We start from the raw sequence: 25,969 nt of genomic DNA on the forward strand, positions 1-25,969 counted from the left end.
TACATCAAACATCAGAATGAGGAAAAAATGTCATCGAAGTGACTGTGACCGTGGCATGGGTGTTAATGCAAAACGGGCTGGTTTGTGTACTTAAAGAGGCCGGTGTAAAACGGCCAGACTTCTTCGAGCTGACAGGACGGCTATGGTAACTCAAACAATCACTCTTGACCACCTTGTTGAGTAGAAAAGCATCTCAGAACATGTTAACTCTTGAGGTAGATGGACTACAACAGTAGAACACTATCTACCAAGAACGGGAATCCCAGGATGCAGTGGGTCGTGCTTTCTGAGATGTGCAGGCTTGCGAGTGTTCCTAATAAAAATGACGGTGAGGGTACATGACTATAGTTCTAGAAATGTGTTTCATTAATTCAACTTTCTGACAGGATTATCTGCAACACCAGTGTAGCCACAGGACTGCTTCCATATGCACATATCCATGTGTCCTCCTCTTTAAACATGTCAGATTTAAGTTTTTGTCGAATAAGTCACTTTCAACACAGTTTTGTCGAAGCAGCAGTTTTGACATACGGGATATTAGGCATGGCGCAGTATGTGAGCACTTTTAATTGCATTGAGACGTTCCGTGCTTAAAAATATTCCACTTATCTTCTTCTGTGTTGGACTGTTTGAGTGGTGATTATAAAGAGCACAGGCTATTTTTACAGGGGTGGGCTGCGGGTGACAGGAAATATTTAATGGAAGTCAGTTAATGAAACTCTGGACCGGATTTAACTGCACATCTCACTTTCTCTCGCTTCTCCCTTTAGAGTGGATTTAGCTGTCCGTGTCTATTTCTCTGGCTATGTCAGTTTCCCTGTCCATTTGTCCATTCATATCTGACTTTATCGGCTCAAGTATCAGTCACTTACTCGTTCTTCATTCCACCGCACACCCACTTTATCGCCATCTATTCTTGGACGTCCTTCACTTTAAAAACCATGTTCAAAATTCTCGGTGTAGCTTTTTGGCCGCAGTACGTTTTCAAGTGCGTATAATGCCATACAGGATCCATTTAAACGAGCAGGTGCTCAAAAATCTCACCTTCTGCCCGCTATGTGATAAAGGCTGATTAGATTTACGCCCCCCCCCCACCCCCACTTCCCCCTCCCCCCACTTAGCTGACCAAAGCATCTTTATCCGATCTCTCCATCTTGGCAAGAGAGTGAAGCCCGCTGTCACATCCAAGGTGTTTCAAAGATGAAAAACAATCCATCTCGTGCTCCCTCATCCATCTCTCTCTTCCCCCCTTCCCGCTCTCCTGGCTAAAAAAGCCAGGCATCTGGAGGAATGTGATTAGCGGAATGCCGGCGTGGGCCGCTGGAGCACTCAGCAGGAGAAAACCTCACGCCGTGCCGCTGAACTACGGTGCCCCCACAGGGACAATCAGTGCTGAGTTAGCTTAGCTGATGCATCTCTTCATAGGGTTTTTTTTTTCTTTTTTTCTTTCTAGCAACACAAACTGGAAGGCTGTTTGATCATAAGCAGTCCTCTTCAAACCAAGGTCGTTTCCTCGCTCGCTTTATGTCTCTGCTCAGATTCCTCAGGGTAATGAACTTTCTTGTGTTAAAGTCCGCCGCAGTCAGCATTAGAGAGAAAGAGAGTGAGCAGACCGAGGAGCGCGAGGGACGACGTCTTTGAGGCTAGTCGTCTTTGGCGAAGACGCCTTGATTTCTGATCTTGACACTTTCACTTCTGCCCCCTGAAGATTCATTTGAAAGCAATGACAAAGAGGTCCTGCCTGCTCTGCAATAGCTGCTGAATGGTAAAAACAGGTACGCTTTTCTTCTATAAAACAACCCTAATTTTTAAGGGATGGTGCTTTTAAAAGCATGGCACCTGTGGGCAGAAACGAGTACCCAATGGGCAATGGCTTCACTGCTGTATGGGGCAATTTTTACCTGATCCCTAGTGCTGAAGCGTGCTTTCTTGGGATTCAATCGGGACATCCGTACACCAAGTGGTGGTGAATACTTAAAACATGGACCGGTGATCCATTGCTCCACTGGAATTGGACAGAATTGAGAGTCCAAGTTTAACCTGGGTAACTTTGGCAGGTGAATTTGCATCTACGACCAATAGCAAATCAAGCAATAAGAGAACTGCTCTGGCTGCATTGACCTTTAAACAGCATCCTTTATATTGTAGTGCAGAAGACAAACTCTGAATGTAAAAGCTATTGTGCATACACAGCAACTCCAATAACCACTCTTTACAAACGTGTTGAGTAGAAAAGCATCTCAGAACATGTTAAACCTTGAGTTAGATGGACCACAAGAGTAGAAGACCAAATGGTTCCATTCCCGTCAACCAAGAACAGGAATCCCAGGCGTTCTGAGATGTGAACTTAATTTCAATTCAGGAAAATTAACTTGCATTTACAAATCTTGCTAAAACCCGAACCATGGCCAAAAAAACACACTACAGACCAATTGGAAAATGTTTATTTCCAAGAATGTGTTCAAAAACAAACAACAACAAACCAATGGAATACATTAAGGTACAACCTCACCCCAATCCTAAAGTTAACCTACGTCACTTTTCATACAAGTTGGGTCTTTGACCCATTGGAAACCAGAATGAAGATGAACTTTTTACATCCTACATTCTTTGTCCTGTTGGGGAAACCATTAAAGGTTCTACGTAGACCCCTACAACAGGTTTGTACCAGCGCAGTCGTACCATTTTGAAATCTAAGAACGCTTCGCTATCTAAAGAATGTTTGAAAAACCCTTATTTTCCTACGGGTGTACGGATGTACAAGCTGTCTAAGTGTGCTGCATTCGGTCAGACGTTTATGGCGCAGACATGCAAATTATTTGTGATCAAAACAAATTACGCGCTAATATTTGCTGTCGTTATTCGCTACAGCTCGTTACACCTCGGCTCTTCTAGAGCGCTGGGTCTAGGTATGATGAGCAGATCGTGGATATTGGTTACAAATGAAACAGCTTCTCAATTACCTGCTTCAGCTCGTCAGCCGGTCATGCTTGACGAGTGTCTGTTTATCACAGAGCGTTCATCTCACTCAGAGAGAGAGAGAGAGAGAGAGAGAGAGAGAGAGAGACAGAGAGAGCAATGCTGGTTCTCATTAATCTAATGCACTGCGGCCCGGCTCATCATCGTTTACACCTTACTCCGCCGTGACTTTTATTAGCGCTCCTCTTTTAGCGCCGCCTCCGCTAAATGATATTGCCGTTCGAACATCTCGCACACCGTCTCGGCCATTTCTCAACTCACACATAGCAAACCTTAGGAGGTTCTTTCGAACTCATAAACTTACAAGTCCGTCCGGCCCACTGCCACTGCGAACACACACAGCAGCGTAGCTGATCCGGAGGTATCGTGGCGCGATGAAAAATTTGTGCTGACTACTCGCCCTTGCAAAAGTCCTCATTAAGCTAATGAAAGCCTTCAAATGCAGAAACCAAACAAGGGTTCTGGGAGGTTATTACAGAAAATTACACCTCCAGGAGAGCTGGGGAAAAAGGAGGAGGAAAGAGGAGGAGGTGGAGGGGAGAGAAAAAAAAGCTTGTTCATTAATTCACGCTTCGCAAATCGCTAACTAATTTAGCCCCGCTGCCTTCTCTTTCCCACCCTAATGGATTATTTTCATAGAAATGTGAACGAGCGCATTGATTTTCTTTGTTCTCGGAACACGCGTTCTGAGACCCCATGCATGAGCGCAGAGAAAACACACTGAATTTTAATTTACATTAAAGCACATCAGGGGATCGTTCACAGGTCTGCTCTTCATACTGCTGCTGTGGTGCGCTATAGACAATGCCAGAATAATCAGGAGAAGAATATACATAAGTATGTGAGGCTCAAGCGCACAATTGTGGCTCTCGATCAACTTTACGGTCGTTAGTGTGTTTTGTGTAATTGAATGCAAATGTTTACACCCCCTTAGTTTTACTTAATGGGCTTAATCTTTATACACTTTGTCTACAAATAAAGAAAATATCTATAAATGAAATGTGGGTGTGTCTTGCAATACAGCAAGAATCTACTGAGAAACATCTACAGAGATTTTTTTTTTTTTCGAAGAGAAATAGAGGGAAGAAGTCACAGTTTTTCCATTATGTTTTTAGTTTCAGACCTGATGTGAAGAGAATACGCCATTTGGAAGAGTAACAATGGACAAAATGTTTTTGATGAAATTTACAAAGAGAGACGTACATTTTTAAATTAATATCAGTAAGATTTTTTTGCTCCTTCTGGGAAACCTACCACACAAACATCTAAATGTTTTGTTTTTCCTTTTAAAATTACATTTATTTGTCATTGTGTCCTAAGGGGTGCGTAAACATTTGCACTCCCCAACACGATTCTCCCAGTAACACACTGTAACAGGATTGTATATGTTATAAATAATATTGTCATATTCTGTAACGCAGAACGTTTTGGCAGAATTTACATCTCAATGTCGAGTTACTAAAATACCCAGAATGCACTGCACAAATACACAAATACATTATATAACCAGGGCGCACGGTGGCTTAGTGTTTAGCACGTTCGCCTCACACCTCCTGGGTCGAGGGTTCGATTCCTGCCTCGGCCCTGTGTGTGCGGAGTTTGCATGTTCTCCCCGTGCTTCAGGGGTTTCTCCCCCTGTCCAATGACCTGCATGGTAGGCTGACTGACATGTCCAAAGTGTCCGTAGTGTATGAATGGGTGTGTGAATATGAATGTGTATGTGTGTGTGCCCTGCGATGGGTTGGCACCCTGTCCAGGATGTACCCCGTCCATGTACCCATGCTCCCTGGGATAGGCTCCCGGTTCCCTGCGACCCAGTAGGATAAGCGTTACAGAAAATGAATGGATTATATAACCATTGTAGAATTTTCCAAGTTCCTAGCCACAGCTTTCTGTAGCATTCATCTGACTAGCTACTGATGCCAATAGAGACGACTTTGTCACCACCAGATGTGATTAGGCACGCTTATAACAGACGAATGTCCCAGTTGAATTCCTAATTTCATTGAACTTTCTCATGATCATATTACTTCAGCAACATGTCATGAAGTAGTATATAACACCTCACCCTTTTCTGCATGCGTCCTCCTTGAGTCATGACCAGCATCTTGGGTTGCCAGATCCCCCTCTTTTGGTCCCGGGGGTGCGTTGGGAGACAGGCCTAACAAAGCGTGACCCAAGGAAAGGCCATTCTGGTGCACAGCTGCGGGTGAAATGGTGAAAGTATTCAGGAAGTGTGAAGATGTTCTGATGGAAGTAAATCCAACATATTAACATTCTCTACTGGATTCTCACTGACAGTAGACTGGTTTAGAGTCCAAACTCTTTAGAGATGGTTCGGTAACCTTTTCCAGCCTGATGAGCATCAACAACTCAGAAATCTCCTTTGTTCGTGCCATGATACACTTCTACAAACATGTATGGTGAAGACTCAGACTTTGATAGATCCCTGTTCTTTAAATAAAACAGAGCGCTCACTCACCTGATCATCATCCCATTGATTGACTCTAATTTCCCCTTCAAATTAAACTGCTAATCCTAGAGGTTCACATACTTTTACCACTTACAGATATGTAATATTGGATCATTTTCCTCAATAAATAAATGACCAAGTATAATATGTTTGTCTCATTCGTTTAATTGGGTTCTCTGTCTACTTTTAGGACAGAAAAAATTCAAACAAAACCCGACAAAACCGTCATCCGTGTACTCGAGCCTGAAACTGCACTTGTGACGGAAAACACAAACGTGACCTTCCCGAGCTTCAGTCTGAACATCACTCTGAATTTCCTTCAAACTTTGACCATAAATTAGTCATCTAACCCGAATAAAGCTCAAAATCAAATCTTACTGTGGACAACCGCTAAACCAATAACGAAACCAGACACCTGGCTAGGATGTCTTATAAGTGCTTTAAAGTTGTCCACTTGAAATCTGATAAAAAAAAATAGGATTTAAAGCACAGCTAGGCGCACTGCACAAATTTGAGGTCATACTCTCGGATCAGTTACCCAAGATACAACTTCTATATTAGTGTATTAGTCGAGATTATAAAAGCAGAAAGCTTGACATGTGCTCGTGCAGTTTTATCTCCTAAAGTAAGATCCAGATTCAATGAAAGTTTTCCTTTCAGCAGATTATATGGTATCATCTTATAGCTAATGCTAAAAGCCTGGCACACTCGCGAGGCTGCAGTGTCCTCCTGAGTCGCCACATTATCATAAAAGCACATATCCCGAGTGCTGTGAGTGAACTAGTGTGTAGTGTAGCGGAAAAATGTATATTCTTGACACACGTAATAAAATCTCGCACATTGAATTAGGTGGTTTAGATCAAATTATGTCGGATTTCTTCATCTGGAGGCATAAAAGTCCAGCGTGTGCCTAAGTAAGTTTAACATATACGCTTTGTGTTGCACAATGTCTGGAAAAGAGTGTGTGCGGACGTACGCGGCCGATCAGACGAGCTCTCGGTGTGAGCAGGAGAACTGGACACACTGGTGCTCTGCCTGGAGGATATGTGACTCCCTGACCTTCGGCCGTCCTCCAGAGAGGGAGATGGGGATGGGCTGTCTCGCACTCGCTCCTGAAACGCACACATACACACGTCACTGTCATCAGTTTAGAAAGCTTTATTCACAGCTCAGGCAATCGGGGCTCTAATCATCCTGACACACTTCTACTGCTGTGGGTATTCTCGCCTTCTGCCTGCTCTATCTGATTCATCCTGATCCTCTGCTTCAGTTTGGGGCTGAATCATTTAGACTTTATTTATTTAACTCTTACCTTTAGGTTAAAAGCAATCAAACATGTAACAACTGATCCTGAGACGATTAAGGTCCTAACCTTAATGACGGAGGTGGCCACTCGGCTCGAGTCGTTCTGCACCTGAGCGGTGGCGGCCATGCTGGCGATGGTGCTCAGGTGGTTCATCTGATTCATCGCCATGGTGACCGAGGCAGGGGGCAGGCTTACAGGAATCAGAGGGTGTGACATCATCATGAATGGCAGCTCCAAACCTGCTGAGTACATAAACAACACCAACATTCAGTATACATTTATTTATAGGAATCACATTGCTGTATCCCAGACCTCAACGGAACGTGACCAGATAAGAGTCGAATGCAAACATTTGCCCACCCCTTGGTTTTTTTCTGAATGGAGAAATGAAAAATCTTACCGTGCAACAAGACAACAATCCTAAGCAAAGTCCAAAGAAAAATATTTTCAAAAGAGCTCACGTAATCTCCAGATCTGACATGAGGAAGGCAGTGTACACTTATGCTGTGCACCTGAGTCAAATCTCCCTGCAGTTCTCACCTGGTGTCCCACTGAAGCTAAGCAGGGTTGAGCCTGGCCAATACCTGGATGGGAGATCTCCTGGGGAAAACTAAGAGGGCGTTCATCCTGTGGTCAGTGTGGGTCCTAATGCCCAAGTATAGTGACAGGGAAACTATACTGTAAAAACAGCACCGTCTTTAACGACGAGATGTCCTGACTCTCTGTCCCAGGACACTTCTCGTAAAGAGTAGGGGTGAAACTCTCCTCTCCACTGTGGTGTGTGGTGGGCGTTCTGGCCCACTATGGCTGCCATCGCATCATGCAGGTGGTTGAGGAGATTTCCCCCATAAAAAAGTTAGCTACAGTAACATTTATATAAATGTAACTGTAACCTGCATGGTACCTAATAAACTGGCCATAGAAAGTAGCTATAAACTGATATGATGGATATCATATCCTATATACATGTGCATATATAAGCAGGGATTTGTATAAAAACACAACCACAACAGCCCTTTAATCCCAACATGCGGTTACACTTCCATTAAAAAAAAAAAAAAGAGAGAGAGAAAACATTTTCGGTAAACACAACTTAATTATGAAATCTATTTATGCTGAAAGATGTGGTGTTAGGTCTCAGCATGGCAGCGAGTGTTTTCTGTTCCATGCTGCACACCAATTAGCTCCTTCTCGAACCGCTGCAGATGTCTTCATCCATAACCACCCGGTGATAAATTAGAGCGGATGCTATTTGGAGCGCAACACGCCGCGTGACAACAGCAGGGAAAAAGTTGATTTTCTCTGATCGGCTCTGAACGCTGGATGCTTGCTTGTTTAGTTTGCTGATACGGTATCTATTACTCAGTGTGCCTTTGCTTGTTCACGTATAGAGTATACTGTATGTGTGTGGCGAAGCACAAGAACGGAAGAATTCGATCCTCTTGGACAGTCTTGGACAGGCCAGTGCTTGAGATTCGATTCGGTCACTCGACTGTGGCTGCTGGTCATCTCTTTGAAAGCGCAGGCTGAAAAAGGAAGCACATTTTAGCTCGTTTCCTTCAAAAGACTCGTGTGCTTTTCCATCAGAAGTTGAACTAATCTCTGTAACGGATTGTGGAGTCTATGCTAACAGCGAGACGGAGACACACACACACACACACACACACACACACACACACACAAACACCCATATTCACGGCCACCTGGCAATCTGTTTTTCTGCTTTTGAACCGAAATACCAGCTCAAGCTCTGCAAAAGGTCAGAGGTGCCTCCTCATCGTCCGAGACTAAACTTGCGAGGGAGAAAACAAAAGGCGACATGCTCTCTCCCAAAACTCCCCCCCTTCTGACATTTTTACTCGGAGACAGAGGAAAGCGCATGAAGAAAAAGACGGGTGTGGGGATGTGGGGGGGTGGACTTGATTTTCATGAGACAGATGACACGCAGATCAGTCATGCTGCTCAAGCAGACGAGAAAGCAAGATCAAAGAGGACAAAGTGTGTGCGCGCGGCCCCATGTTTGTCTTCAGGGGGCTGTTATTTGGATGGGCTGATCTCCGGCACATGCCAAAAGCACTTGCAAGCTGTTCCTTCATTTTGTTTTTTTGGCCCGTAACTAACTGCTGCCTCCACGTTAAAGGTTAATTTAATCCACAATGGACAAAAGAAATGTGCTCTGTAAACACTTGCTGGGCTTGTGAGGCTGTTTCAGGGGCGTGGCTCGATTTTTTAGACATGGGGTGGAAAGGATCTTTTCAGGGTGGTGGGGGTGGGGTTGGCACTTTAAGGACTGGCCATCAACTTATATATATATATATATATATATATATATATATATATATATATATATATATATATATATATATATATATATATATATATATATCATTAAGTATGTATGAACAGCATAGAAGTAAAAAAATGTCTGAGGTTGGGTTGGCTCATGTGAAGAATGGCCACGCCCCCTGGCATGTTTTTACTGATTTTTCTTCCTCGATATTCAAATACGTAAAGCAACAAAAACAGGAAAGAACACATCCAAACTCAGCACCGAGTGGCTGGGGAACACTAAAACCTGCCCGACTTCTAAAAAGTCACCTCTGGAACAAGGCCAAATGCACACGCACACACACAAACACACACACATACACACACACAGCTCCCCGACATCTCCAGGGGCCAAACTCTCAGCTACAGCTGCAAAGTGAATGACAACGCAGCCTTCTAATGTCTGAAGGCCACGTTTTCTGCAACACATGGCACCCAATATTGCTAGTCGAAGAGCTTTCAATCTCTATTTACCTAAAACAAAAGAGCCCAGAGAGTTTAGAAATCAGAGACACCCTCGTCTCGACGGCTCCCATTGTGCAACCCAGCGCTGGAGCTATTATGGGAGCGTAAATGATTTCGACAGGAAGTTGCGATTTGTATAAATATTTAGCGTCGAATATGAGTGGGGGGGTGGGGGGGGGGGGACAGGGAGAAGCAAAACAAACGGAATGGCGAGGAGAGAAAACAAAGGAAGTCTAATGACAGAGCTGGGCTGGAGCCAGGCTGCGCACGGCTGGCTAAATCCAAACACAAAAGGGATCTTGGAGCTGATTTGGGCACAAACTGTCGCAATAACAGTACGCGCAAAACAATGAGGCAACAAAAACACCTGGAGGGAAATCAAACAGGAGGAAATAAAGCACAATGAATAAAATTCGCTTGCTGCCAGGATGAATTGTGAGGTCTGTGGATAGATTTTGCATTTGCACTTATTGAGCACGCAGGCAGTTTGAAAGCCAAACATCTTCCCCTGAACGTCAAAACGGGATTTCTAAAGACTTCCCTTGAATGGACGATTCCATTTTGATTACATTTACTAGATTTATCCCAAGATTTTACCATTTAAAAAATTCATTTTCTCAGCATGTCTGTGAAAAAAATGATCTGGGGGCGAGGTTATAAATGAGCTCATGTTGTGATGTCACTAAACAGGCACAATATGCAAATTATTAAAGGGAAAGGTGGTACTTTGGAACTTTTAACTAAAGAAACCGTGTGTTGAGTTAGAAGGTTAAGAAAGGCAGCTGATTTTGTTTGGGTTACTGTTAAGTGAATCTTGAAGAATGTAACGATGAAAAATGAGACTCAAGAGCCATGTGCTTTTGTTTTGGTTTATGTTTTGGACCTGTTTCCACCCCCTGTCTTGTCATTGGTTTCATCCCGGATTGTATTCACCTGTTTTGTGTTAGCCTTTTTAGTTTCTTTTTCTATTTCTATCATTATAAGGGCTGTGTCAATTGCAAAAGTCCTTGCAGTGCACTGTAGCGTTCGCTCCCTAAAAAATCCCACAATGCACCGCAAAAACCAGGGCGCGTCGATGCTCACTATGATCCCTTACTGGAAATGACGCCGTATTTTCTGAAGCCTCTCAGCTGAAATAAAATGGCGGGTAGAACTCTCAGCCAACTTCCAGCTACAAATCTAAGTAGCTTGTTATAGCTGGAGCTCTCAAATGATTACTTACGTTAGTGATTTTTAACTTTATTCGATGGTCTATATATGGTTTGTTTGAGTCTAACTACTTTTAAGTATTTAAAGTATTTAATTAAAAAAAATTTAATCCACTAGCTTGTATACGATCCTGCTTGACGTACCTTGAAAGAAATGTGTGTGACTAAGCTAACAAATTTATATGATATATAAAACGGAAATATTTCTAAGTTTTTTTATTTTATTTTTGGTGACATTTTACAACGCGAGTACGTAGTCATGTCGCCGGAAATTGAGTTATCAGAGTCCCATTGTGTAGGGAACCAAGGTCCTTACCAGTGCCTCTCGAACTCGTGGGCACGATGTACTGATTCACCAGCCAGGGATCTAGGGAGCTGATCGAGACACACCCTAGGTCTTGTTGCAAAGTTTTATTGAATATAGTTTCACATAATTACTCATGTTCTAGTTTATGATCTTTGTTGTTTTGTATTCGGATATGCCTGTATCCCTGATATGTGTTATGATAAAGAGCACATCGATTTTACACACTCGCATGTTTACTTGCAAGAAATTCAAACTAGTTTATAAGCAGTTAACTAAGTGGTTGCCAATTTGGTTTGGCTAAAGGATTTAGGCATTTTCAGTAAGTATTCATGTACTAATGCATATTCATGAATAGTGGCAATTTCCAGAATGGGAATTTTCTCAGGATTGAAAACCATTTGAAACAATATTCATTTTTCTGCATGTTTCGATCTGATCTTTTACAATTTCACAACAGAAGCAAAGCCTGAAAGCAAACATCTTTGTGTGCATTCACATGCCATTGTTCATTACGCTGGAGGATATCGTGAAGGCGTAACTGGTGCAGCAGATTGTATGCGGCCACCAGTGACTTCTCATAAAAATACCACCACATGTCATTTTCCTCCTGCCAGTAAAGCAAAAAAAAAACACAAAACCTCTTCCACATGAAAATCTAAAGCCTTCAGAGAGAAGACAACCTGGTGATTAGGGCATGTGTAAGCGGGTGATAAGATGTGATCGCAACTTAATGACTTCCATCCTGCATGAGGGAGAGGAAAACAGACAGACAGCAAACACAACGCACCACAAAAGTTAAAGCGTCGAACAATACAAACACGGCAAGCGCACATTAGCTACCCCTCAGACACGCCGTCATCATCCTGACTCCCCACATGTCCATTCAACACAAGCAGCAGAGCAAATCCTCAAGGTTCGGTACTAATACCCCTTAAAAAGAAGCTAAAAGCCTGTCCCAGCCTGACGAACCTTAGAAAACACACACGGACTTCCCAGACGAAGGTGTGTCTGCCTGTAAGTGCCTGTTGGGAAGGTGTTTAGTCTGAGAGTTTAGCAACGGGGGCTTTGTAGTGGTCGGACGCACACCAGAGCCATTTCCACGTCCCCCACAGTAAAGCGCAGGGATTTATGGAAAACCAGGAGCCCTGTGTTGTGTGTTTTTCCCCCTAAGCTGCAATTAATGATGCCTTGGTGTGTTTAATGTCGAGTTAGACTTATGGAAATAATCATGGTACATGAAGCGACCGCGGTGGGGTGGGGGGGTTTGGGGGCACGGACAGAAGTGAAGTAAATAACAAAAGAGGTTGTGTAACTCTGGTAAATTGTGCTATCGTGTAACCTTTCAGGGTAGAATTCTTATCATTTGTTGGCATCTGTAAGCAACCTAGAGTATCTTTCAAACTCATTGAAGTATCAATGTGCTACCAAATGAGGGTACATGTATAATAGTTGGAGCTCAGGGAACAAATATTTATCTCTACGCTACAAAAGTTACATCTAGAACCCTAATGTATTCTTCAGTTTGTCCCTAGTGAGAACACTTAACTATAGAAAAGCACCAATAAGGAACATTTTTTACTAAGAGTGTAACTTGTAGCACAAAAGCACACACACTGCCAACCTTTATACTTAGCTTTAATCTAGTACCCTGAAAGTGATGTTGGTTTGTCCCTCCGAAGAAATACTTTATGGTTCTGTGCAGAGCCCTACACGTGAGGGTTGCAGAACCCATTTAAGAGTGTGTTTAGGAAGCAAAGAAGCATCTATCTATCTATTTTCCATACTGCTTATCCTACACAGGGTCCCTGGGGGAGCCTGGAGCCTATCCGAGGGAACTCGGGGCACAAGGCGGGGGACGCATGTGTTTAGATTACAGAAGCGAAAAACTGCACAAAAAAACAACCCCCCCACCCCCCCCACCCCAAAAAAGAAAAAAAACCTCCCAGTAAATAAATAAATAAATAAATCAGTGGTGTGGTTAGATGTGCTGCTGTGATATGCAATCAAATCAGTTCTCATTTCCTTTTAAAAACTGGCTGCGGATAAAAATAACTCCACTTTAATTGATTAAAATCTCGTTTTTTGGTCTTAGGACACATCAACGCCAATGCGATTTTGGACCACGGTGGCTTTACAAATACCACAACATCGACTGATTTTGAGTTTCCTATCACGTCATTCAAAAACATAATCGAATCAAAAGCGTGCGGGGGCGGGGGGGTGGGGGGGGGGGTGGGCGGGTGGTTTTTAGTCAAATAATAACAAAATAATCAATGCACCAAAGTTATATTTGTGAATGAGAATAAACCCCAGTGGAGTGGGTTTTATTAATCAGGTAAGTGATGGTATACCAAAATGTTTATGTACTGTGATGAGGAAATCTAAAGTAGTTTTACCATTAACTTTAGTACGTGGGTTACAAAATCTACTCAAATATGCTGTTTAAAAAAAAAACCAATCAATGTAGTTTACTATAATCCACTTTTTATAGAGGAAACACATTCGGTAAAAATCACAGAAAGCATTTCCTAACAAATCAGTCAGCTTTAATAAACAGTGTTTAATATACAGTATATGCACCGCTACTGCAGTGTTGCTGTATATAGCGTTTAAAGGAATACTCGAGCATTTTTAACCTTATCACTATCCAACACACGTGCAAAGGTGTGATCACTACATGCAATAATTTCAATTTCACATTTTTCCTGCACTGACAAAAACCTGTGAAAACCTGTTTTGTGAAACTGAATAATATTGGAAGTCTGTGGGCAGTTGTTCAACTGTAACACAATACAATGCAATACAGTGAAAGGTCATTCCAGTATGTTCTCAGTGTACAGTATAAAATCTTCCTCTTTAGAGTCTTCTTCCTTTAGAGTTTTCTTAAGAAGGGATGACTAAACACAAACAGGTGACAGCAGGTGAGTGAGGACGTGTATGGATGTGACAAGAGTGCACAGCGCGAGCTAGGGGCGGGGCCATGACCGGAGTATTCCGTTAACGTTGTCGTCTTTGAAATCGAACCTGTAGTCTTTGGTGGTACGATTTTGATATCTTTCCATCCACTTTTTTTTTTGACAGACAAAGAAACTCTTTGAATTTTTACTTTGTAAAGAAAATTGCACAGATATCGATTAGAAATATTACAGGTTTAGAAAACATTTCGGTGGAAATAAAGATGTGAACGTGTGATAAAGAGGTTCTGTGTCGTATCAGTTCTGTTTGTTTGGGGATGTGCAACACACTCTCAAACACACTCTCAAACACACACTCTTTCTCTCTCTCTCTCTCGCTTTTGAAGCTACCACACACAGTCATCGAGAGTCGGCGTAGCTGAGCAGCTGCTCCTGATTACTCATATTTACAATGCGCATCGGGCATCTGCCAAGTGCAACCTTGCAGACACACACACACACACACACACACACACACACACACAAACTTACACACACAAACTTACATTAGCACAACTTACAGAAAACTCTGTGTCCTCATTACAATTGTGTGCACTTTAACAGATGTGCTTACTGACCCGGCTATACATCACTAATACTCTGACCGGCTACTGCTACTAAACGATATACGTTAGTGATGTACTCTATATAAAGAGTCGGTAAGCACTTTTGTTCAAGCGCTAATCAATAAATATACATTATACAGTGTGCTCCATTGTATATATTGTTTATGTGCATTACTTGCTTTACACTATCAGGAAAAATACAGTTTTCTGTCCTGAAATTCACAGAAACACTCACCAGTTTCCAGCTGATAGTGTATCTCTGTCCTTCCTGTTCTAATAGTTGCTTAGAAAGTGACTAAACACACACATTTCCCCTTATTCAGGGACACACTCTCCCACATACTGCTGCTCTAATTATAACCAGCCATTCACACAGTGTATTAGTGTCTTTGCACATTGAGGCGCTCTCCTGGCGCGGACCTTTTCGTTAAAGGTCAGCGTGTTCCTGTGCCTCCGATTCATTATGACAGCCTCAGACCTACTCAAGCTAATGCGGAGAAGATCGAGTCTATATTCAGATTATTAACACAGCCGTACAGGCAAGGTAAATGCTGTCTGTCTTCTATGAAAAGGATGTTTTGTGAAAATAAACGCATTCAAGTGCATTTGTATTCGTTTTCGATAGACCGCCTCAGACGGAAGGGTTTTCTCAGGGGTCTCTTGCAAAATGACATCTTCAAATCTAGATTGAAGCTTTTTTTGTGTCTACGGAGAAGAGTATCCTAGATTATACAGTACACACTTGATTTTCCCTTGAGAGAGTGTCTAGATTGACACTCTAAAAGTTAAAATCGCAAAAGTGTTCGTCTGGGGGAACCCTCACAAGTTCTATGTAGAACCTTTAACAGAGCTGTTTAAGAACCTTTAACTGTTCAAAGAACCTTTTGCAGAACCCTTTTTGCTAAGTGTGAACCTAAATTTGCTACAGGGTTTTAATCTTTGCACCGAATGATGTAATACTACTACTACTACTACTACTACTACTAATAATAATAACAATAATAATAATAACATCCAATAATCAGGTGCACCGCTAAAATTTTACACTGGAAGTGAGCAGCAGTGAAGCGGGAGTTTCGGTGTCGAGTCAAATTTCTTTATTTATTTATTTTTTTGGCCGAGCTGGTCGTGCTGAATTAAAGGGCCAGTACACCGTTGAAAGATTTAAATGAAGATGAGTTGACAAAAAAGTATATATTGCACAGAAAAATATATTTGTAGAGTAGTATATTTCATATCCAGTTAATGTTAATATATAAAAAAGTTGATATTATATATTACCAGTTTGATTGTTAATGATGAAGTGGAAATGCTTTTGTTTGTGGTGAGTGAATGTGAGACTAACAGGATTCTGTCAGTATGAATTAATAACATTCAATAAGTTAAGAAATCTTACTTTAAGCTTCAGAATTGAGTTCATGTGTTCATGTTAATTAGAGTAATGTGTTTTCTGTTTAACAGACCAGTTGCTGTGGAACAACTTGTTGAAATAGAGAGAATAAAGTGTTTATTTGCATTTCTTTCAGAATTGTGGAATTAATTATTATGAATTTAAAAGAAGGCATAAAAGGCAGAACTATCGGTATCGGTTATCGGTATCGGCCGATATCACTCTGAATAATCGGTTATCGGTATCGACTGAGAAATTTAGTATCGGTGCGTCTCTAATAATAATACGTATTATTATATAGATTAATTAATTGCTTTTTTTAAAATCACATTAATGACACGATTGATCAAAACACCAACATTTGAGCAGAAGTTTCTGAGAAGGTACAAAATGATGCCATGCTTAACAATAAATAACAAATTGTGTAGCCCTAATAGGAATGTCAACCTATCTGTTGTGATCCTCAGCATGTAAATGTACCATACCATTTTATTATTATTGTTATTATTATTATTATTATTATTATTGTTGTTGTTGTTGATGTTGTTGTTATTCTTATGAACTTTTATACTTTTTTATTTCTCTGTACTGCTTAGTTTGTGTACAGTGCTTTGAGAGGCTGCTTTCAAAGGCGCTTTATAAAATAAAGTTTATTATTATTATTATTATTATTATTATTATTATTATTATTATTATTATTATTACCACGTTGTTAGTGCTCTGTCAGATCTGAGATAAACTTCTCCAACTTCTTTTGCCCATAAAATTTTACGATTTAACCATAAAGCTCAATCCAGTTCAGAGGTTATCTACGTCCTACGCCTCCTGCTCCTCTGAGAGCATCCTCATCACAAGCATTCCACTTTTCTGCTGATTCTCAGCTGGTCGTACAGGATTTAATAGAGAAAGAGAAGGAGTGGGGTTTGGGGAGCGCCCAGGCTGTTCAACTTCATTAAGCGTTCATCTATTATCAGCTGATTTTCCCCATTATCCCAGCGTCCTGTAGGAATCCTATTTCTCCCTCCATCAAATCCCATTATAAATTTTGAGGAACGTTACGCTTATCTGTCACCTGAAGCCTGCGAGAGGGAATGCACTAATGGGTGTGTGTGTGAAGGGCTGAGGCCCTGGAGACATCACACCTCAATCCAGATCAACTCAACTCCTTGCCTTCTCTTTTCTTCTCTTTGCTTCTCACCACTTTACTTTCTTTTCTTCTCATCGTTTATACACTATTCACTTCCTCTTGTTCCTTCTTGTCCTCTAAACCCCACCTAGATCATCTACTCACCTACATGCGCATCTCTTCCCCTACACTTCAAAGGGCTCTCTGGATGGTTAACGGGTTTAGCTTTAGTTGAAACAGTTCTAGTTTTCCTAAAACTTTTTTCTATGTAGTACCCTCTCTTATAGGGTACTACATAGAATCGTTCAGGGTTCCCTTCAAAGAGGCCAACCAAAGAACTTTGATCCCCCCCCCCCAGAGCTTTCAAGTCCAGAACAAGGCACAGTTAATAGCGAGCCATTGATAGTGAGCACTTGTAAGCAGTAAGCAGTTTAGGTTCAGAGTTGAATTAAGTGTGTGTACTGAGGATTTAATACAGAACTTGTGCATGTTGGTATTCAGATCTCAAACGTACCTGCAGACTTAAGCGGTATTCTGTGATTAAGAATAGTGTTAAGAAAAGAATTTTTTTACAGGCTTAAAGGCAAGTGTTTGGTTTTAAAGGTGGCGGTCTACATGCTATTGCTCTAGTTTTGAAATGTGTGCAACTCTTTCTAACCTGATTCTGAATAAGCTTAATTCCCAGTGTAAATATTGTCGTAAATTTTGAATTTATAATCTAAATAAATGAAGGCTACTCTGGGTGTGCACTCAGTGTAGTCATCTCTAGGGTCAAATTAAAGTCCTGAAAAACAAGATAAGTCCATATTGATGGCCATTACTGAAGGGACCACAGGAAGGACACTTTGCTCCTGAGATTCTTTGTACGGTTATTAGTCAATACATTTGTAAAATGGTCAACCTACATCCCTCATGTATGGTCCAAAAGCACAAAGTCGTAGGTACAAGTGACAATCACTTGCCTTCACAGTGTGGTTGGACTTACTATCGGTGAGGGGTTGAGAACCTCAGCAATTCAGGAAAGCATCTTCATTCCTTTGAATCGAGGGGAACCTGCTCAGGCAGTTCAGGGACCTCTTAAGGATACCCCCTCCTTGGCTCCTGCTAGAGCTCATCCAGGCATGTCCCACTTAATGGAGACCCCGGGGAAAATCACTACAGGGACTATATCCCATAATTGGCTTGGGAACATCTGGGGATCCCCTTGGAGCAGCTGGAATTTGTTAATGGAGAATGGTAAGTCTGATCTTCTCAGTTTGTTGTCACTGAAACCATCACCAGTAGTATGATAGATAATGAAAGGCAAATAATGAAAGGTATGAACCGTTGGATATGTTTATATGAGTGTCAATAATTGCGCAACAGTAGACTTTGTCTTTAAGAAATGACAGTGAAGTCCATTCCAAATAGTTATTACTCTTTAACCCCTACAGAGGGGGACACTTCACCAAGGGTAGGGAATTGGGATGAGCACTTCAGAATGGTCTGTACTGAATATCTCAGGATTGAGACCACCAAAGAGTCAGTGATGAAAGCAAAGCTTAAACCCTGACAGATGATAGATGTTTTTTTTCACTTGCAGGTCGCTTTGGATAAAAGCATCTGCCAAAAAAATAAACACTAAGTGTTAGGTTTATCACTGTTTTCCTTCAGTATATCAGTCCAATTTGGTGCAGTTATCAATGTTGAAACCCAACTGTCTGTTTAGCATCTTTCACAATCAGCTAAGAAGGACACTTCCTCACTACATTCCGTTGTGACAGGACAGCTTAAAAGTGTCCAGAGTCTTCCACTTCCTGCTCAGAGGGCACAGCTGTTCAAGGGATCTCTATTTAACCAAGGATGAGCTCACATCCTGGCAATCAGGGCTGCTAAAAACAGGGCACCAATCATATCTGGAGCACTGCCAGAGTTCCACTGTGAAGTCATTTATCGCAAGTACAGGATGTATCATAAAACAGTCCATCACTTGTTCTGTTACTTAATGCAGGTAAATAATTAAAGGTGCATTTCTGCAATTAACAATGGCTTTCATACGATTAATAATATCATTTTTGCACCAGGGTTCCTGATTCAATCCTGAGCTTGGGTTACTGTCTGTGTTTCGCATAGTCTCCAGGGGTTTCTTCCAGGTTTTCCAGTGTCCTCCCGACTCCCAAAAACATGCCAGTTCTCTACACTACAATGTGAGAGTGCAAATGTGTGTGCATGGTGTCCCATCCAGGGCGTATTCCTGCCTTGAGCCCAAAGTTCCCGAGATAGGCCTCGTTTCCACCACAACCCTGACTATTATATAAAAAAAATGTAAATGAAATGAATGAATTTTGCTTTATGTACTTTCCATTGGTAAGGGAAATTATATTCAATATTCAGTCATCAACATTTAACATCATACTTTTTCAGTGTATTCTAAGAGATTTCTATCCAAACATGCACCGTTAACAATGTATGGAAGCTATTTACAATAGCATTATCCAAAGACAATCATGCTAACAATCAGAATTCACTCACTTTTTTTTTAGAGTGTACTATACATGGGGGGAAGGCCACAGAATATACAGATATAGGAAGCAGAACAGTTTCTAAAAGATATGGGTTGTTTAGCAACAAGTTGTATTTTTTAAAGCTCTCAACATTCATGATGAAATTTTCACTTTACAGAGGTAACCTAACTGATCATTAACAGTCATTTGTATTCCTAGATAGAAATAAGTGCTAAATCTAGCAGGGTTAAATCTAGCTAGCTTACGTAGCAGACTGCTTATCTGCCTTGCTTGCTAGCATTAGCATTAGTTGCATCAGCTTCATTTAGGTGATTAAATTTGTCAGCTTGCTCTTTAATACTAAATTGAATTACTAGAATACTGTAAAAAGTATGTAAACAGGATTGTACACTGTGATAATAAGTTAAGTTATTCATCATCATGAGAATTCAGTATTAGCACATACAGTATCCAATGTTGAGACAAATGGATTAGGGTTTTATTCTTTCCGATTATGTTTCACCGAGGACAGCAAATATTTATCAACATTCTCAACCTTAATATGGAAAATACATACTTTTTTTTGTCCCACATACGTTCATACAACCCTGTCTAAACAATTATACAGAAATAAGACAAAACTCAACCAAAAAAACCAAGAAGAAAACAAAGACAGAGAAAGGAAGAAATTGCTATTCTGTCCCACTCATCCCTCTTATACATGTCTCTTTTCTCTATTAGTACTCTGAGCGAGGACTCGGCACTCAAGGTTACCCTCACTTTAAACTGCCGAAGATAAAAAGCGCCATCCTCATTAGCATCTATAGGTAAAACCTGGCTAATCTTATTCACACTTATCCTTCTCGCTGTGACATCTTGGCCCCGTTCTTCTATTCTTTCTCCCGCTAAAGATTATGACCTCATTTCCTGAGCATTTTCTCCCTTTAAATCTGCTTACGAATCATAAAATAAGGGACGTTTCAAAGTGTCTCGTAGATCCATCTCTTTTTTTCTCTCTCTCTCTGAGGTAATTGAACACAATAATAGACGCTGCCAGAGAGATGCATGAATCTCCATAATAATAGTAATTCGTAGGAAGACTTATATCCTTTTTTAAAACAGGTTTGTTTTTCCATATAGCTGCGACATCTGTTTAAAGGATCAGGCTGGCTTTAGGAAAGGAAGCTGTATTTTTCGATAAAGCATGTTATATTTAGCTGCTACACGGGGCTGTTATATTTCCTTTTTTAAGCCGAGGCAGGATAAAATGGGACTGATAGAAAATTCTTTTGGCCCTTATTTAGCCATGAGTCAGGGGATAAAGGCAGGATATCTTATGGGATCTTAATAAAAACAGAACAATAATAATAATAAGGAATTCAGGAATGTATTCGGGACTATTTAAACATGAAGTATTTTGAGACATAACTTTTGGAGCAGCGCTGACTGATTCAGCTCGATCAGATCTAGTTTGTGTTCAAAAATAACTCTTGGAGAATGTTTACACACGAATAAAAATGAAATGCGTGGATGTTTTTTTGGGTTCTGTGAGACTCACCCATGCCTGAGACGTCTCCGTTCTCATGGTCTGCACCGTGGTTGGTAGAAGCGTGGTAACTGTTCAAAACCTCCAGTTTAATCTTCTTCTTCATGGCCTCGGCTAAAGTAGCAGCTGTCAGACCTGTAACACAAATACAGAGAGAGAGTGAGAGAGAGAGAGAGAGAGAGAGGGAGAGGCAAACAAATTGAAGAAAGAAGAAAAGTGAATCAGACAGTACAAGTCAGTTCTGACGTCTCACTTCTCACATTACTACATTGCTATACAAGTTCAAATGCAGGGTTGGACAAGTGATAAATGCATTAGCAAGTAAAAGCTCCAGTGTGCTGCCCGGTCCCATGAGGTGATCTCCCAGAAACCTAACTGACTTTCCTAGAAAGAGCTAAGTTAAATGTGTTAATACAGAGTAAGGTAAACAAACAAGCACAGTATATGAATTCCCATGGAGGGGAAGACTGTATAGTCCTTATTTTGGCTATGAGATGTAGTGTTCTGTCTTCCCACCGCAATAAAAATATTTGTGATTCTTGATTTTCTCTCAACATGTTTAACTGTGAGGTGACGTACTGCACATGTTCCTTATTTTGAAACTGTTCTTTTCTGGTTGTTGAACCTATTTGTGTAGTGTACGTTAAGATAGAGTGCTGTGAAAACGCATTTGCATATCTCACACTAAATAGTTTTAGCTCTTCAAACGAAATACAATATAAAACAAAGGCCACCTGAGTAAACACACCATACAGTTTTTATTTATTTTATTGAAGCAAAAAAGTTATCCAACACCTATCTCCTATGTGAAAAAATAATTGCGCTCTTAGGTCATGAACAGTGACCTTTATTGATGCAAGAGAGGCTTGTAGGTCCTTTGATGTTTTCCTTGGCTCTTTTGTGACTTCATGGATGAGTAGTTGCTGTGCTCTTGGAGGAATTTTGGAAGGTCGGCCATTTCTGGGAAGGTTCACTACAGTACCGAGTTTTTCCATTTGGTTCTTTGGAGTCCCAGAGCCTTTGAAATAGCTTTGTAACCCTTCCCAGACTGATGTATTTCAATCACATTCTTCCTCATCATTTCTGGAATTTCTTTTAACTTTGGCATAGTGTGTTACTGGGTAAGACCTTTTAACCAACTTCATGCTGTTGAAAAAGTTCTATTTGATTGTTGATTTGACTGAACAGGGTTTGCAGTAATCGGGCCTGGTTGTGTCTAATCCAGCTGAATGCCATTATGAATGCAGTTTCATAGATTTGGGGAATTAGTAACTACAGGGGCAAATACATTTTCACACAGCCCCAGTTGGTATTGGATAACTTTGTTTTGCTTCAATAAATAACATTATCATTTAAAATCTGTATTTAGTCTTTACTCAGGTTGCCTTTGTTTAATCTTAGATTTTGTTTTTATTTCTGAAACAATTTAGTATGAGAGATACACAAAAACAGAAGTAGTCAGGGGCAAATACTATTTCACAGCATTGTATTAATAGAAAAAAAGAAAAGAAAATTGCATTTCTCTTTCCGATGCGATATAAATCTTATGTGATATTATATACAAACAACCTTGTATTTTAGATTAATCTTTTAGATTTTTAAATGTGTTTTTGTTAATAAATTGTTCAAACAGATATGCAATTTCCCCAAAACCAATGGGGAGCACAAACATTTGCACTTGACTGTATATATTATGCAAGGGCTAATTAAAGTCTTACTTTACAATTCTTCTATGAAAAAAAAGAAACAGATCAAAATCAGAACAAATTATGTCAAAAAGGTAATAATTCATTTTTTTATACTGTCAGTGTTTCACGTAATGAAGAGAACGGCAGTTCCACTGAGCTGAGTGACAGGAGAAGCGGACAATGTCAAATTAAAATGCCAAAGTGACTAGTCTATTAATATCTACTAGTGCTGTCAAATGACTGGCCCTCCAAGCATTCACAGTCTGCTCTGAGAACTGCTATTGTGTCAGTGATGTTAAGAATGATTGGGTGTGTGAGGATAATCAGTTATATGATATATTGCAATATTCAGGTACAGTCTGAGCAGAACCAGAGCAGCATGTCCCATATCACACACTTTTAATTACCGTGCACAGTATTCGCGTATTAGGCACCTGTCTCCACTGAACCACACCGACTGTGTGAATGTGTGTGTGTGTGTGTGTATGTGTGTAGTCAGTCTTATACCATAATTCAATTAGACCAAGATTATTATCATGTCACTGCCTTGGCCTACTCTTCCTCAAACACTAAGTTCATGAAACAAACACAACAAAACAAAACTGCTGAGAGTTGCCACCATGTCTGAGACTCTCACATACATTCACATACCAAAACACTTGAGCTTTTACTAAATATGTTTACCATGGCCAAGGAAATGTTCTTATTTCTGATTGGCTGACGGGTGTTTGTTATTTTCTTCTAGATATCTAGACACCAAGGTGGTAGAGCGGGTTATCCACTAAGGACCGTAGGGTTGGCGGTTCGATTCCCGTCCCACATGACTCCACATACCGAAGTGTCCTTGGGCAAGACACTCCAAGTTGCTCCCGATGGTAAGCTAGCACCTTGCATGGCAGCTCTGCTACCATTGGTGTGTGTGAGTGTGTGTCTGAATGGGTGAATGAGAAACAGTGTAAAGTGCTTTGTAGAACCGCTAAGGTTAAAAAGCGCTATATAAGTGCAGACCATTTACCGTTACCGTCACCGTTTACGTTTTGCATTTATATTTTACGGTTACATTCGCTGTAAAAAAAAAAATTGGAAGATGAATTACACACTTTTAGGTGGAAAGTAGCCACGTTTATAGGCTACAGTTTCCAGTTTCTAAATGTTGGCAAGCACACATTGTGTACATAATCAACCCTTCGTCATTTTTCATGAGGTTTGGTTGGTAAAAATTCCGTGAAATTCTTTACACTCTTTGGGTCTATATGCATACAGAGGAGACAAAAGCATTTTGATAACAGAATAACCCGTGATGTAGCGGCAAACATTAAGCAAAGTCTATTAAAACTGTTAAAACCATTATTGTTGCTGTAAATTTCTGTAAATGTCGAAAGCATCATTTGAAAACTTCAATCTTCAGTTTCCTTGAGGATGATTTCTGCCAAACCTGTTTTTATTCGCGGGCACAATATTTTCCATATTACGTATACTGCAGGATTTTTAGCCTAATTGTAATGTGCTCATTTTTGAGTCTTTTTAGTTATAGTGCTTTAGCCCTTTTGATTTTATGTTAGGCACAATATCAGCTAATAGCAGTGCTGGTACTTTGCTGCTTCAACAATTGTCCCAGTTGTAAACAAAAACACATGTTGGACAAAACCGCTAAATTGTAGCCAAACTCACACAATGATCTCTGGCTAAATTATAAGCAAAGTCGTAATAAAGTCGCTATGCTACATTGCCTCATTTCATACATTTTCATAATACCTGTCTCGTATGTAGGACTGTAATAAATATTTGATTCAGTTTACCGACACATACTCTTAAACTTCAAACTTTTCAGAACAAATAACAACATTCAGCGTTTGGGGAAACTGTCACTTTCATTGTAGTCTAAGATTAATTAGCCTGGCACAGCAACGTTTGAATGAAGAGGAGTAAAATCAAGCTTCACCATATTGTCAGAGGCGAAGATGCTTTTATGATTACAGCAGTTCCTGTAAATTGTGTGTTGCTATTTTCCTAAATGTAAACTTGCATTGACAATTCAAGGGATTAATTGAGTTAATCCCTGCGACCAAATTGGCATACTATCCATCCTAAATAGTATCTGAGATGAGAATTAATGTGTCCCAAACCCTAGTATGTTGAAATGAGTATCCCAAAGGTCCTCGGATGGTCTACAGTTTCTGGCAGATTTTCGAAGTTTGGAACTATGGACAGTTTTTCAGCGAATATTTCCCACAACTCCTTGCGTGAGGGTGGAGGAGGATCTTTGTGTCGGTTTGCTTCGCCGAATTCCAGCACGCATTGTAGAGCGGTGTAAATGGAATGTGGAAAAATAAATCAAGGGAATGGTAAATTTCATTATATAGCATAAATTATATAAGGAATAACGAATGAAGAAAAGCTGAAAAGCAACGAGGAGTTTGTTTACGGTGACGACGTTCTCTTCCGGGCAACAACGTTCTCTACGTTACATGACGTGTTAGTATGTCCCAGTACTTGTATATTCTTTTAATACACACTCAAAAGTATGTACTTACTTTTAAAGTAAGAGTACATACTTTTAGAACGTAGTACAAGTATGATAATTGGGGCGCAGGGAATGTGCCAGGTGCAAAGTACCGTAATTACTGGAGTAGCAGACCTACTGTAAAAACCGTAAAAACTGTGCAATCGATTAGATTAACGCAAAATGTCTAACATAAAGTATATGTGACTTCACCGTATGAACAGCACTAGCTGAGGACAAATATAATCTAGAAATTATGGTCCTGTCAAATAAAAGTATATTTGGCAAAAACTTTCCCAAACACTCCAGAGAAGTGCATTTCATACACTCAGACTAGCCTAAACTGAGTCCTGCTACTTTTAGCCACCTGGCATTTAGACAAACTGAAACTGTCTACAATTTATGTGCAAGTTAAAAGGAGACACCGTATGTGTGTGTGTGTGTGTGTGTGTGTGTGTGTGTGTTTTCTCAGACACTCTCCAAATGCTTTCACAAAATGTCAAGATCAGAGCATGAAAGCCAAGGCCCCCATTCAGCCAGCAGAGAGAACGATATCAAAGCGTTCTTCTTTCTCCCTCTTTGAGCCTCTCAAAGGGAAAAAAAATGTCCTCTTTCCATCTTCCTCTCTCTCTTTTTTCTCTCCCTCT

General features: G+C 40.6%; 1 protein-coding gene across 3 annotated transcripts in view; it reads right to left on the bottom strand.

The window, feature by feature from the left end:
- The window catches only part of dachc (dachshund c), a 73,271-nt gene that overhangs the window by 15,202 nt on the left and 32,100 nt on the right, over positions 1-25,969 (bottom strand). For 2 of the 3 annotated variants that reach the window (XM_053615272.1, XM_053615274.1), the window contains exons 3-6: positions 21,144-21,266; positions 6,825-7,000; positions 6,429-6,564; positions 5,048-5,182 (exon numbers count right to left, since the gene is read on the bottom strand). In XM_053615272.1, the coding sequence (XP_053471247.1) occupies positions 5,048-5,182; positions 6,429-6,564; positions 6,825-7,000; positions 21,144-21,266 (570 nt within the window). The remainder of the gene's footprint in view (positions 1-5,047; positions 5,183-6,428; positions 6,565-6,824; positions 7,001-21,143; positions 21,267-25,969) is intronic. The other variant, XM_053615273.1, reaches the window with a different exon arrangement.

The sequence above is a fragment of the Ictalurus furcatus genome, chromosome 26 (genome assembly GCF_023375685.1).
Source record: "Ictalurus furcatus strain D&B chromosome 26, Billie_1.0, whole genome shotgun sequence".
Taxonomy (NCBI): Eukaryota; Metazoa; Chordata; class Actinopteri; order Siluriformes; family Ictaluridae; genus Ictalurus; species Ictalurus furcatus.